Below are 15,788 nucleotides of genomic sequence, written 5' to 3'. Positions count from 1 at the left end.
AACATTACAGAGGCCAAAGGACATCGCACGATATTCATAGTGGCCGTCCCGGGTATTGAATGCCGTCTTCCACTCATCTCCTTGGCGGATCCGGACCAAGTTATACGCCCCACGAAGATCGAGCTTGGTGAAGATCTTCGTGCCTTTAAGGCGGTCGAACAGCTCTGAGATGAGCTTCAGGGGGTATTTGTTCTTGATAGTAATCTGGTTGAGTCCCCTATAATCGATACAGGGGCGTAGTGAACCGTCTTTCTTTTTTACGAAGAAGAATCCTGCTCCAGCCGGGGAGGTAGATTTCTGGATGAATCCCCTAGCCAGATTTTCCTCAATATATTCAGACATGGCCCGGGTTTCGGCCAACGACAAGGGGTAGATACGCCCACGGGGTGGAGAGGCACTGGGTACCAGTTCGATAGGGCAATCATATGGCCTATGAGGTGGCAGTGTCTCTGCTTCCTTCTTGTCGAAAACATCTGCATAGGACCAGTAAGGTGCTGGTAGACCAGGTAAATTAGCCGGAGTAGAGGGAGGTCGAGCCGGGCGAACCGGAACCAGGCAGGTCTCATGGCAATCCTGCCCCCAACGGATCGCCAATTCAGAACGGGTTCATGTCTCTGTAGCCAGGGCAGACCTAGCAAAAGGGAGTGAGAGAGTCCGGATAGCACATGGAAGGAGATCCTCTCCGAGTGCAGCATTCCCATCTGAAGAGTTACAGGTTCTGTGACGAGCAAGATGGTCACCGGAAGGAGTCTTCCATCCACGGAAGCGACTGCCAATGGTTCAGCCAGAGGTTTGGTGGGAATCTGACACTTCTCCACAAGGGACTGAGAAATGAGATTCCCAGTGGCTCCGGAATCCAGGTGAGTGGTTTCAAAGAAGCGGGTCTCTCCACAGGAAATAGAAATGGATAGAGTCAAGGACGAAGAGGATTTACTCTTGCCTAGGACAACCTCTCCAAGCGGTCCTAGACACTGGAGTTTCCCGGCTTCACCGGACAAGAACGGATCAGATGCTCCTTACTACCACAGTAGAAACAACTCCCCTCGGCTCGGCGTGTTCCTTGGCGAGACTTGACCATCTTGGTCTGGTCGATCTGCATGGGTTCGGGCGAGCGTGCCCGGGGAGTTGCTGGTTGGGAGGCAGGTTTCTGGAAAACAGGAGCAAGACGAGGAAATCTACTCACCCAGGTAGTCTCCTTAGCTCGTTCCAGGAAACGGATGTCGATCCGGATAGCTAGTGACACCAGGTCATCCAGGGTGGTAGGAATGTCCCGGCCGGCTATCTCGTCCTTGATCCGTCCGGAAAGACCCTCCCAGAAGGTGGACACCAGGGCCTCATTGTTCCAGGCAAGTTCAGATGCGAGGGTACGGAACTGTATGGCATACTGGCCCACGGTGAGACTCCCTTGGCGGAGATGGAGCAATGAGTAGGCAGTGGAAGTCCTTCGTCCAGGCTCATCGAAGACCTTCCGGAAGGCAGTGAGGAAAGCTGGAAGATTTGACACCAGAGGATCCCCTCTCTCCCATAGAGGGTTTAGCCATGCCAATGCTTCCCCGGTGAGGTGAGACATGATGAACGCCACCTTGGCCCGGTCGGAGGGAAACTGATGTGCTAGTAGTTCAAAGTGCAGCGTGCACTGGTTTAGAAAACCCCGACATAAGATGGGATCATCCCCAAAATGAGGAGGCGCAGAGAGCCGGGGTCCAGAGCTGAATGCCATGGCATCAGTAGGCTGAGGCGCCGCTAGAGCGGATGCCGCTCGGCTCGAGGCGGACACAGGTGGGGCGGACAGCGTGTCCAGGCGAGAGTTGACAGACCGCAGGTAGGTCAGGATGGTTTCCTGTTGGGATCTCTGACGAGAAACCTCCTGGTACAGGTCAGCAAGCGAAGGAGCCTGGGGGCCACCGGATTCCATAGCCCGTGCAAACTGTTACGGATCCGGGTGGTGGAACCTCTGTGCTGCAGTGCAAGGAGGGACCAGAGGGGCGTAACTAGGTATCAACTCGGACTGACCAAGGTCACACGGCGGCTCAATCGACTCTGTGAACCAGGGAAGGACTGAGCAGAGGGACCAGGTGCTACTCTGGACCAGTCCTTGTATGAGAGCAGGTGAATCCCACGGGTCAGAAGGCAGGGACTGACCAGTACAGCAGATGAGCACGGCAGGCAGGCTGACGGGTGATCCAGGTAGACGGACTGGCAGACACCACGAGTAACTGGCAGGAGCCTCCAGGTAGGCTGGCTGGAAGGCACGGCAGGTAACTGGAACGTTCTCCGGGTAGGTAGGCAAGCCTGGCCCATAGACAGACTGATGGGTTTGGACCGTAGGCAGACCGTCGGGCTGGAGAGTGTACTTGGCTGGCGGAGACAGGTAGTCAGGCTGGCGGACTGGACTGGTAGTCAAGCTGGCGGACTGGACTGGTAGTCAGGCTGGCGGACTGGACTGGTAGTCAGACTAGCAGCGGGACCTGAGGGCTGAAGCAGAGTTAGAACACAGAGCTACAACCTTGCATGGGCACCTCCATTTTGGAGGAGGTGCCTTTTATATGAGAGGTCCTCCAGCCATTGGCCGGGGACTCCTTAGGATGGCGCACGCGGCCCCTTTAAGAGGGAGGCAGCGCGCGCACGCCCTAAGCATAGTGCTCGGGAAGCTGCGCCAACAGCAGCAGCAGGAGGGCCGGAAGACGCCGGGCCAGGAGCGCGGCGGTAAGGGGGACGGCGTCTCTGCCTGTCAGGGGGCAGAGACGCCGATGCTACAGTTCTCTCAATCCAATGCAAAGATTACATAGGAAATGGAATTGGGCCTTTTATTCTTCTTTTTTAATTGTGGATGTAAATATAGGCAGATGTCAGAAAGATGTAAAAACAGACATACGGATGACAAACAGTCTGTGTCCGGCCCATAGATCTTAACAGCTTATTTACATATAAGAAAAACATGACATCAGATTTCAGATATCAAATAATCACTTCATTTAGTTTCATTTGATCTTAATGCCCATTTAGATGGCATAGGAGGGTTTATTCTACTTACAGATTCCCTTTCAAGAGGACCTTTCAACAATTTTTCATGTTAAACTGGCAACACTATGGAATAGTGGCTGCAGGCTGAATAACACATATTTTTTAATTTCTCCTCTCCTCAGTTTCATTACAAACACCTCTGCATCTGCAGTTTTCCTCTCATAGCACTGTCAGCTCTGCTGTTCTCCCCCTCCTGCTACACTGACTGCAGTGGAATGAAAGCTGGAGGTGTTTGTAATGACACCCAGCTCTGCTGTATTCTATACTGTAGGTGCAAAGATCATAGAGGAGAGCAGGGCTGTGTCATTACATGTCTTACAGGAGAAACATGGTTCTAAGCTTTTCTGGAGCATGTTCTTCCCCCTTCCCCTTCTTGCATGACGCCTCTTGATTATGATTGGTCAAAGTAATGCCAAGAAAAAAGAGATGAATCTCTGGTAATGACCCCTTGGACTTAGCATAAATTAGAATCTAAACTTTACAAGCTAATATCTCTGCATAGGAGAGGAGAAATTAAAAAGTTTTAGGCTGTGTGCCCACGATGCATTTTTTAAGCGTTTCCGCAGCGGCAAAAATGCTGCAGAAACGCTTAAAAAACGCATGGTAGAAAGCCTGCCATGTTCCCCAATGATAATCAGCATGTGCTGTGCACATGCTGCGGAAATTTCCGCTGTGGATTATCATTGCGGAAAAAACGCAGCACTACCAATTATTTTGCGGAAGTTCTGCGTTTTCGCCGCCATTGACTTGCATTAGAACGCATGTATTCCGCTTCACTAGATAAGCACATGCGGAATACATGCGTTAAATGTGCGGATGGTACCCGGGTGTGGACAAGAGGAGACTCTCCTTCAGACCCAGGTACCATAGAAACTGTAAAAAAAAAAGAATAAAATTTAAAAAAAATATTATACTTACCTTCTGATGGCCCACGGTGCGCTCTTCCTCCCATGCCGGCAGATCGCGATGGACTGGAGGACCTGCGCTGACGTCATAGTCATGTGACGGGTCACGCGACGCTGACGTCGGCAGGTACTTCAGTGTACTGCGATCTGCCGGCAGTCAACACCGAGCGAAGCAAGACTGCGGGGGCCATCGGAAGGTAAGTATAGATTTATTTTTTATTTTTTGACATTCTCTCGGGTCACACTACATAAATCCACGCTGTTTGCATGGATTTATATAGTGTGAGCAAGTTGTCAAGCACTTTCCAAGTGATGCTAAAATCGCTTGGAAAGCGCTTGTCAACCCGCATGCGGAAATGCAAGTGAAGAATGCTTCACATCCGCATGTCCCTGGCAGGAAAAACGCATGTACAATCCGCATGTACAATCCGCACACGTTTTTTCTACCAGGGAGATGCAGAAACATTCAGGAAAAATCCGGAGCATTTCTGCATCGTGGGCACATTGCCTTACATAGCTCTGCAGTCGTTATTACATGATATTGTAAGTTAAATATGTTCAAACTGGTAAAAAGTTCTGTAATTGTGGGGTTGTTTTGCACTGGTTTAGCAAGATCACAGCAAATTGCCCCAGTTTTGAGAAAATAGGGTAAAAGAATACAATATTACCAAACCATGTATATACCTTTAGGCCTCATTTAGACGTCAGTGATTTTTCTCATCCCAGCAAGTACAACATCTGCAAGGAGTTTGTGTGTTCTCCCCGTGTTTGCGTGGGTTTCCTCCGGGGTCTCCAGTTTCCTCCCACACTCCAAAGACATAGTGATAGGCAATCTAGATTGTGAGCCCCAATGGGGATAGTGCCCATAATGTCTGTAAATTGTCTGAATTGTAAAGCACTGCAGTATATGTTGGCGCCATATAAATGAAAAGATTATTATTATATTATATGCAATTTTTTAGTGTGTTGTATCTGATTTTCATCAGAGTTTGGTCGCATACGGATAGCAACGTTTGCTGTCAGTGATTTTCGTGAACCCATAGATTTGTATATGGGTAGTTTTGATAGGTGATTCTGTTACATAACGCCCATGGTGCCGTGATTTCTTTGCAGTCACACTATCCATAAAAAAACAGAAACATGTGACGATCCCTATTCACTATAATGGGTACATGTTCCATCCGTGAAAAACAGGGATAGAACGTATATGTGAGAAAAGAGCATCCGAATGCTGACTTAGGCTGTGTATTGTTTTGTTTTTTTGCTAAAAATATGTGTCATGACCACAAGGTGTGAATACAGCCATAACAATGAAGTGAGTCAGAAACTACAGCTGTCACACAGTTGCTGCTGGTGCGGCTCCTTATAAGTAAACCAGGTAGAACGTTCACGGTGAAATAACAGCTTCATAATCTGACACCTGATCAAGACGTCAAAATAGAAACATTACAAATAAACCTCAGTTTACATACAGATTTCTAACCAATCAGTCCCATTCTACAGCTGATGCGTTGACCATTTACTGTTATTTTGGTAATCTAGAGCCAATTCTCATCTTCCCCATGAAGTAAACCCTTTATATTTCCTTTTTTTTTTATTAAACTTTAGTAGAATACATTACACAACATGAAAAAAAACATCACATTAAAAATATAGGAATAGGATAAAAGAAAAAGAGGGAAAAAAGAAAGAAGCGAATGAGGGAAAAAAACCCAGAATGAGACAGAAACAAACAAAACAAATCCAGCTATTTCTATCATGGAGGTGTCCTTCTGATACCTTTCAAATCCTTTTTATTCTATACAATCAATGTGATTGGCAGACGGATTTTTAGGCATACGTGTAAAGGTTCATGCACTGCCAGATTATTATGAACGAGCGTCCGTAAGTATACACTTTTTTGTCGATTATCTTGATGAACAAGCAAAACGCTCATTTCATAGGGTGAAATGATCTTTTGATTTTCACAAAAGATTATCGTTCTTCATCCGGGGTAGACAGCACCTGTGCTGCCGAGAACAATGGCAGAATATGTGCACAGTCTAATGAAGTGAGTAGACAATATGTAATGCTTACAGGAGGGCACTGCTCCCCTTCCTTCCCGCTTCGTCCTGCTGTGGGGGGGGGGTCATGCTCCTGCAGTATCATCGCAACGCTGGGCAGAACTGTGCGCTTGTTCAGTTGTACTGACGTTTGGAAGGACCAGGAGCTAACAATGAACTCCAGCGATGTGGCCAGCTTGTAAAAATTGCGCCTGTTTGGCCACCATTGCTAGACTGCAGAGGTGGCAGGGAACCTAGGCAACGAGCAGTAACCAGTAAAATTAAAAAACGCTGATTTTTTTTTAGAAATGTGTGACATATGAAAACATAGGGGATATGGTGATATATGGAAGACTTTAAAGGGAATCTGTCAACAGGTTTTTGCTATTTAATCTGAGGGCAGCATAATGTGGGGGCAAAGACCCTGATTCCAGGAATGTATCACTTATTAGGCTGTATGCTGTGGTTTCAATACAATCAGTGTTTTATCAGCAGGAGAGTATCACAGCAGGACTTGGTTTCTTGTGCCAGGCAGTCCAGCTAATCTATGTAACCCCGCCCAGCACTGACTGGCAGCTTGTTGACAGTGTAAAATGTACACAGGAAGCTTACTATCAGGAGTATGGGCGGAGTTATACAGAGCTCAGCATTCTGAGCACTGCTACATCTATTGCAGAGAAAACAGGGATTCTATCATACACCAAGCAGCCCAGTAAGTGACACATGGCTGGAATCAGGTTCTCTGCCCCTACATCATGCAGCTCTCAGATTTCATAACAAAAATCTGCTGACAGAATCACATTAAGATGAATTTCTATGTATTCTGCATCAACAAGGGAGGAAGAGGCTAGAAGAAACTGCTGCAGAGGTAAAACCTGCACAACTTCTTCTCAGGGTCTTTTCTGTGGGCTCTATGCGCTTATAGTGAGAGTCTCAGAATAAACATTTAGAAGCAACTATGCCCCCCAAAGTTTATTAACCCTTTACAAGCAGCTACTTCCATTTCTAGTAGATTTACCCTTTAGAAGCAGCCATGTCCTCCTCTTTCAGATTGACCTTTTAGATATAACGGTTTCTTCCTCCTTTGTCTGGACTGCATAATATACAGGGATATCTTATTACACAGCTGTTAAATAATAATACTCTATATGAAGTAAAGTTCAGGTAACTGGTGGTGGGAGTGAAAAATAATAATTTGTGTTTTGTAGATTCACAGCAACTTGGGATGCATTCATGAATTAATTTGCCACATTCAGACTACACTTTTGGCAAATTTATGCTAAAAATAGAGGAATGGATTCTCTTATTGTAATGTACGGAGCAGCAACATGACAAAATAGCAAAACATTTCATTTGATTTGTTCACCCTGACTCCTGACCAGATTTGGCTCCGTTTACCAATCAGATACTGTATAGAATATTAAAACTCTCCCTCACCCCCCTTCTGCACCGTTGGTATCTTCCAGAAAGGAGAACTTCCCCAGATTCTGTGCTCATTCTGGTTAAAATGAAAGTAAAACCCAGTAATACTGAAGGGAAATCATCTAATTTGCTAATAACAAGCATTTCAGAAAAGTCTCAGAACTTCATCATTTGTTACTTGTTGCGTTTTTCACAAAAGTGATCGGGTCTTCTTTAAAGTGGATCTTTAACCAGCTTTCACAATACAAACTGCTTTGGGCTTAGATATCTATGTAATGATATATGCAGTTTGTATTGTGAAATTTGGTGCCAAATTCGCTTTAATTGCTCCTGTAATGGTGAAGCAGTGAAGTTAAATGGTTTGTCTCCTCTTAAACTCCAAGTCTCCAGTCACTCTGAGTGACTGCAGACTTGTGAATCCTCACATCGTGTTCCCTGCGCATACTCCCGGCCACATTCTGACTAGACTGTGTCCGGCCTTGCTCAATGCACTTGCATCGAGAGAGGTCGAGCACTTCTAGTCAGAATGTGACCGCACGTATGCAAATCAAATACTTGCGATCAAGCGACCTCCGATCCCGGTGCGGGAGAATCCTCACAGCGAGCAGTGCACACGATGTGAGGATTCACAAGTCTGCAGTAACATAAAGTGTAGTTTAAGTCCGGATAGCCCCTTTAAACACATAGTGCAAGAAAAGATCACTGTGGTCCTAGGAGGGAGACACATTGTGATCAGCTTATTATCAAGGAATTCTAAAATCAAGTAGGTATTGTGTAAAGCGGAGCACCCCTTCAAGAACTAGCAGTCCCCAACAGAGATGATATCGATGGGCCATGTCACAGCTTTGTTAGCAAAACAGAATATACTGTAATAATACAATGGTCAATAAATTAAAATATCACAGTCCATCTGTAGTACAGCGGCTTCTGGTCTTAGCCCTCCTGGAGTTTCTGTAGAATGAGTTTTAGCTGCTCCCGGACAGATTCACAGTAATCACAAGTCTTGTTAGTTATATTCCAGGTCATATTGGTGATTATAGTAGTTAAACATTCTTGAGCTAAGTTCAGATCTTGATCAAAATGCCGGTCGTCTGCCTGGAGAGCCATATGTGTGCAGATGTTCCTGAACTCTACGCTGTCCTAGGGAAGAAAAGAAATGACATATGTTATGTAAAGGGACGATTCACTATTAAGTGTAACCTAAATGGTTATGCCCATCTTTAGAAGTGATCACCTATCCTACTGTCTGATAGGTGGGGGTTCGTCGCTGGGACCCCCACAGAGCTTGAAAATGGGGCGGTTAGCTTTTCCAGGCAGTCCCATGGAGAATGGAGCGGTGGTGCATATATCTGGCCACCGCTTCAAACAGACGGGGCATTTCGGAGCGCCGTTCTCGTTGGGAGATAACTTCTAAAGATGAGAATAACCCTTTAATTACATATTCGTCATAGGTACACAAATCATATTTCTACAGAATATTTCTCATTTATGAGCTGTAACAATATGGCAAGAGCAAAAATCTCATTCCTCAGCCTACATTCTGTAGAGAGATGTTGCTGCTCGGCTTTATTGCCTGAATAAGTCCAAAATAAAAGAAGCAAGTGCAGGGAAATACAATTCCACCAATTCCACTCATTCCAACAATGTACAGGCATCAATCATTCATGATCTGTTGGGATCCGACCCTCTGATCACTGGTTCTTTGCCCAGTGTATGAAAAAAAGCATTGTTATGTAGGAAAAAACTGTGCTCAACATGCAAAGAGGAGGAGATTTCATCCAAAATAAGCTTTGTGTTGCCACAGCTGCTAATGGATTCTTGTATCATGCAGATTTTTAATAGGTTTTTCACCATAATAGACTTTTAAGACTTTTAGAGATATAGATCAGTCTGATCAGTAGGGGTCTGGGAGCCTTGTTAAATGTGGGAACATAGTCGCCCAGTCTCCTTTTTCTGCTGCAGAAGTGTTCAGTCTCCATTCACTCTGCTATGGGATGAGTAACTATTACAATGGTACCCCAGAGTCCCCAGTATCTACCCAACCTATTAAAAACAAGGCATGATTATGATTCTGGGACTATCCCCTTTAAACTTCAGCTCCTATAGTCTTTTTATGCTAGACAATATGCCAGATCACAGAAGCAAGCCTGCCATATACATTAAATGGCTATCGAATGAACAATGGTTTGGCCGAATGTTCGTCTGGCTAAACCCATACACAGTAGGACTCATTTGGCTAAGCGTTCCTTTGTTCTCTATGAGAGAGCCATCATCATCGACGACTGGCGGCAGCTTATCTCTAGGAGACAATACGCTCGGCAGCCCAAAATTGGGCATGCCTTATCGAATTCCCCCCCAACAATAAATTGTCCAGGGCCCCCCATACACATTAAATTGCAGTCAGCCAAACCCAATATTGGCGGGTTCAGCAACATTAGTCTAATGTGTATGGGGGCTTTAGTATTAATTTCCCCATTAGATCAAAGTCGTCAGAACCCACCAATTTCAGAGGGATTAGCCGACCATCTAATATGTATGGGGCCTTCCGAAAGATTATGTTGGGGGAAATAAGCATCAGACAGTTGAGAATTAGTACCCATTCTCTTGTTCTGTGGGAAGGTAAGATGCTGACAGCTGAATTTGACAGCAGTTCTCTCATATAGAACAAAGGAACATGTATGGGGGAGTTAGGAGAGAACAACAGTTCGGCCAACGTCGGTCTAATGTGTATAGTCAGCTTAAAACTCTCAAGAAGAAAATATCAAGTATTAAATTTATACCAAAATCGGTCAAGACACTTTTTCCACCATGCACCACCATGATTCTTCGTCTTGAGAAAAGAAGCCAGACTTGTTTGGCGAGATGTTTGGCCTAATGAGCTACACCAAGAATAAATCATAAATCAGAAATTCCAGCTATCATTACACAAATCCAGTAAACAGCTTCTCATGAGATTACATAAGCGGCCATTGATCTCGGCAGAACACATCCTGTTATAAAGAGGAGATGTGCTGCTGAGAATGATGATCTTTTGTACCGCCCAATAGATCATTTCACCCGACGAACAAGAGTCTTGCTTGTTCATCAGGTGATCGTCAGCATTCTTCTACTGCAAGATTATAGTGAATGAGTGTTCCCAGGAATGCTCGGTGAAGATAGTCTTTCAGTGAAAATGCTAAATAAGTCTAGCGCCTGCTGATAAGTATTAAGGAATCCACAGAGTAATGCAACTCTTTCAAGCTTCCCTCGTGTACAACCACATCAAGTCTGCACCTACAGAGAAAATTCTAATATTATATATTTTTATGTAATTATATTTTTGCCAGTAAGCTGTACAGAATAGTTTCCCTTAAAGGCGCTCATAATCAAAAAGGACTTGTCTTATAAGGGGTATATGAATATTATACATGGGGGGTGCTTTGCTCAGGCCTCCCTCCCTCTAGGAGCCAAAATGGAGAGCGTCTCTGTAATATTTAAGCCATCCCTGTGTTACATATAAGGACTTTATTCAGAACCATGAGCGGAAATTTCTAGACAGTGCATGCTACATCTGCCATGGGGGCCACAAGCTGGACCAGCTGCGGTCAGCCGAAGGCTGCGGCATTTTCAACATTAAAGCGTTTGTTTCCCCGACTGAAAGGTACACCGGAAAACTGCTGACTGTACCCCCACGTATCAGATATTTCATAGAAAAATAGCATATAAACGTGGAGAATAGGAGTACTCCTTTAAGCACTCATTGACGTTTTCCAGATACTATTTGTAATGACCCCCGCCACCCCCCATATATTTACCATATATGATCTGTACTCACTTTTAGTTGCATAGTAAATTCATGGTCCAAAGACAAGTGGTCCAGAATATTTTCTTCCACCACCAGTAGTGATAAAGTTGACTGTGTGACTCTGGAAAGACGGTTCCTTGAAGCCTTTTGTGCCAGTGTAAGTGATCTGGTAGACGAGATTGAAGCAGTATCTGACTCCTCTGATTCCAGCTCCAGGTCAGTCAGTGTAGCAGGAGGTCTGGTGTAGCCCAGGCTGCTGCCTGATGCCCCCTCCACCAGGAATATGTTATTGCACCTTATGCCCCTCTCTTCCAGGAGGGCGATCAGTGTGGTGACAGCCTTGGCTTGGTGGCTGAGCACATCTCTCACTAGTGCTGGTCCTGGCATGGTCCACTGTGTCTACTCCTGAGCTGCTGAATGCAAAACACAAGAGAAATAAGGGAGGTCTGACTTTATTCCAGCACCTCAGCGTGAGGTCCACACTTGCATTGTGTAACCTGAGACACTGGGTGACCTTTGTTCTATCTCACGGTCAGGATAGGATGCTACTTTTTAGTAGGTAGACAGCACACCACTGCTTCATCATATTCATTTGGCAAAAGATTATATTTCAGGAACCAGAGATATCTTATCTGACTCCGCACATTCACAGGGAAGTTGCTGCACTTTGCAGTCATGAGTCTGAAGAGCAACTGATCCTCGGCCACGTGATCACCCAGCGGTGTCATTTCATGGCCACATGTCCCTGTCACTGCAGCGCAAAGCTGCTGATTCAGATGTTATATTCAGGGTTGCCAGCCGTTAAGAAATTCCAGGACAGTCTGTAAAAATAAGACCTATCCGTAAAAAAATGTAAGCCGCCCATGATTTTTTTGGAGCTGAAGAAACTTATACAGATAACTTAACAGTTTACTGTGAATGCAGCTGATGTCTTCATATCAGAATTATGGGCTGTAGGAAGGTATCACTTATAATCATAATGATTTATTATAGTTTTACACTGTGCCCGTAAATAATTTTGTCTGTCCGTGATTTTTTGATAACCTGTCCAGAAAAAATAAAAAGTCAAGTTGGCAACCCTATCTAGACCAAATCAATAAAAAAAAATCCATTCTCAGGATCATTTTATTGCATCCAAATAATGTAAGCAAAATTTGAACTCTTTTAAAAGAGCCATAAACATTGCACTTGTGCCCCCCATTGCTTGGATGCAATGAAACCACCTTGAGAATAGATGGAGTGCTGCTTTGATAATTTTTCTTTTTTTCTCAGCACCTTGAGTATAGGGGTTAATTCCATGTAGGGTTACACTCACACATATTGCACTTCTTAAACAAAACCTATCAGCAAGAATATCCATGTTAGGGCTCGCTCTCACTTGCAATTAAATTGGAAGCGAGAGTGTGTATGGGGGAGTCCGGGGAGATAGCTGTAGTGCAGCCGCCAGCTATCTAAAGCATAAGAGGGGCTTTACAATGCTGCTTCCCCACCTTCTTTGAACTAATATCCATTAGTAGTTGTGCTTTATGATTGATTTATATGATATTGGACAGTAGATGAACACATTTTACTATAAGCCTTTTACAATGAACGTCAGAAGATCGTTTGACATTCATTTCCAATTCGATCCTTCCCAACACGTCCAGAGATCAAACAACTAATGATTATTTCTTCTTTTATCTTTAATAGCTTCTTATATGATGACATCAAAACCATCGTTTGTCCAAGTGTATGCGGTGCCGACAGTAATGTATATGGTTTCTAATGAACAATCACATGAACGAATGTGGTACGAAACCCTCACAGTGATCAAAACATATATATTTAACTAAATGAGCACCGATCAACTTGCTCTATGGATGATCATCTCATGTAAAAGGAACATTAATAACATATAGTACAGTCAGGGTGGGAGGAAAGTTGGCCTAAGTCATTAGATATTTGTTGTCCAGCCAATAGATTTGGTATTTGCTTATAATTCATAATGTTCCAAAATCAACTGAATCTGCAGCCAGCCAGCTCCAAAGGTTACAGTTTACCCTCTCAAGTATGATAACAGCATTTAAAAAGTTTTAAATGGTAGGCGTCACTTGACAACCATAGGTGATCATGTTGCGCAGGGGGTCAATTGGTTGCCATGTCGGCCAGGAGCCTACTTAAAGGGGTACTCCGGGGAGAAAATTTGTAGTGTTCCTGCACTCATACACCATAAAGATGAGATGCCCAGTGTGCTTTAATTATCTTTATAACCCTTGTAATTCCATGTGACAGGGTCTGCTCCTCACTGCTCCCCCTCCCGGCTGGGTCATTACATCATACACTAAGTGCTGCTCCCCCCTGTAAGGAACAGTCAGCCTGAGGAGAGGGGGCATGGCAACTCCCCTGTTATCTGCAGAGAATTATTATTATCAGAAGACTGGCTGATAACAGCGGGGAGCTGCACACTGCTGTAATGTCCCAGACAGAGGGGTGAGCAGTGCAGTGAAAAGCAGCATCTGTCACACCAGCTGTCCCCCTGTCTGCAGTCCAATGTGAGGGGGCGTGGCCTGCTCCCTGCTAGTTGCCCTGCAGACAGGGAGACATTATCAGGGGCCTGGTTGCTGTTACTAAACGCCAGGAGCAGACCATGCCACCACCATGGCTCCTCAACCCCGACTGCAGACAGGGAGACATTATCAGGGGGCTGGCGAGACATTACAGCAGTGTGCAGCTCCCCGCTGTTATCAGCCAGTCTAATAGCTGTTTCTCTGCAGATAACAGGGCAAGTGACCACACCCCCGCTCCTCAGGCTGACTGTTCCTTACAGGGAGAGCAGCACTCAGTGTATGATGTAATGACCCAGATGGGAGGGGGAGCAGTGAGGAGCAGATCCTGTCACATGGAATTACAAGGGTTATAAAGATAATTAAAGCACAAGGGAATCTCATCTTTATAGTATATGAGTGCAGAAACAGTAAAAAATTTTTTTTATCTCCCCAGAGTAACCCTTTCAGGTCATGTCTGCTATTTACAAAACCTATGAAGCACAGTCTGTGACCGGGTTAAAGTTCCCTAAGGGGACTAATTAAAAATGTAAAAAAAAACACATTTAAAATATTTATAAAACTATCTAAAATTTTAAATCGCCCCCCTTTTACCCAAATATAATCAGCAAAATGTAAAAATAAAAGAAAAAGGAAACTATATAGCCACATGTGTAATTTTTCTAACTAATTATTTATTCAATTAGGTAAAGGGGAAATGGGAAAAAATATATATCAAAACACCAAAATTGTCATTTTTCAGTCAATATACTTCCCACAAAAAAATAATAAAAAGAGGTCAAAATGTCATGTGTACCCCAAAATGGTACAAATTAAAACTACAGTTGAACACACAAAAAAACAAAAGCCCTCACACAGCTCCATCGATGGAAGAATAAAGAGAGTTGAGGTTCTAAGAGAATGGTGACACTTACCAAATTATATTTTGGCATTTATTAACCACTAAAATATAAAATTGTATGTTTCGTATATCTGCAATAATCCTCCTGTGAAGATTCATGTCAGTAAAAACAAAAAACCTAAAAAACAATGGCGGAATTTTGTTGTTTTGTTCACCATATCTGGATTTTTCCCCCATTATTTGGAACAGTATATTGTAAAATGAACGGTGTTACTCATGACTATAACTTGTCCTGTAAAAAGCAAAGCCCTTGTATAGCTAATAATAATGATAATTATGGCTCCTGGAAGAAGGGGAGGAAAAATCGAAAGAACAAGAACAACAACAAAAAAAAAGACGGCCCTTCTATCGTATAGGAAAGTGTAGCAGACTCCATATGCAGTTATATCTTTTTATAATGGGAGACTATGGTGACATGGCTACACAGCCGCACACAATATGTCTCGGTCTTCCATCCATCCACCTCCGGCTGAATTCACTAGTGCAGAGTAAACTACAGATTTGCAGTAGATTCTCTTACCACATATTGCCATCACTGGAGAATGAGAATCATCACATCCGAGTGTTGCCGTCTTGTCTTTCTACATCTGAATGACACAGGATTATCATATGGCTGTTACTCAGCTCAGATAATTATATTCTGTTTTATCAGGAAGGTGCAGCGTAAATAGAAGAAGGTAACACAACTGGTTAGGGGAGTACGGTAATGAACTCGTGCTCCATAAGATTCATCACTAAAACGTGAAGGGAGGGTAAACAAGGCAGTACTCATGAGACAAGCTACAATCTCAACACACATTGTTTGTACTGCTAGGCTTACTGGCCTTTGTAAAAAATACTAACTCACTGGATCATGTAATTGGCTGACCATATTACTGCACTTGACAAATCATCCTTCTCATTGCGGTGATTACCCAGTAGCTGCATTATTCACTTAAAGGGGTTTTCCCTTGAACAAAAGTTCATTTAATCAATAGATCTTGGAATAATAATAAGTTAAACAATTGGATGTGTTTAAATAAAATGTTCCTGTGCTGAGATAATCTTACACACGTGGTCAAAATTGTTGGTACCCCTCGTTTAATGAAAGAAAAACCCACAATGGTCACAGAAATAACTTGAATCTGACGAAAGTAATAATAAATTAAAATTCTATGAAAATGAACA

At 43.9% G+C, this 15,788-nt stretch overlaps 1 protein-coding gene across 2 annotated transcripts; it reads right to left on the bottom strand.

The window, feature by feature from the left end:
- Positions 1 to 5,504: 5,504 nt before the first annotated feature.
- On the bottom strand, positions 5,505 to 15,275 carry DLEU7 (deleted in lymphocytic leukemia 7). 2 transcript variants are annotated; one of them, XM_073662671.1, is made up of 3 exons: positions 15,142 to 15,275; positions 11,208 to 11,590; positions 5,505 to 8,533 (listed from the first exon to the last, which is right to left on the bottom strand). In XM_073662671.1, the coding sequence occupies exons 2-3, from the start codon at positions 11,562 to 11,564 to the stop codon at positions 8,327 to 8,329; spliced, it is 564 nt and encodes a 187-aa protein (XP_073518772.1). In that variant the 5' UTR covers positions 11,565 to 11,590; positions 15,142 to 15,275; the 3' UTR covers positions 5,505 to 8,326. The 2 variants fall into 2 exon arrangements, with proteins under 2 accessions (XP_073518772.1, XP_073518778.1); XM_073662677.1 differs by having other exon boundaries at positions 11,208 to 11,587; positions 15,142 to 15,274.
- Positions 15,276 to 15,788: the final 513 nt, after the last annotated feature.

This window comes from Phyllobates terribilis, unplaced genomic scaffold, assembly GCF_046119375.1.
Source record: "Phyllobates terribilis strain yellow unplaced genomic scaffold, ASM4611937v1 Scaffold_2__4_contigs__length_985480577, whole genome shotgun sequence".
NCBI lineage: Eukaryota > Metazoa > Chordata > Amphibia > Anura > Dendrobatidae > Phyllobates > Phyllobates terribilis.
Note: the sequence above shows the minus strand (reverse complement) of the source record. Positions and strands in the feature narration are given on the sequence as shown.

Coding starts and splice junctions, on each gene's coding strand:
- DLEU7 (XM_073662671.1), bottom strand. CDS start 11,564: ATGCCAGGACCAGCACTAGTGAGAGATGTGCTCAGCCACCAAGCCAAG. Junction 8,534..11,207: donor AATTTACTATGCAACTAAAA/GTGAGTACAGAT, acceptor TTTCTTCCCTAG/GACAGCGTAGAGTTCAGGAA.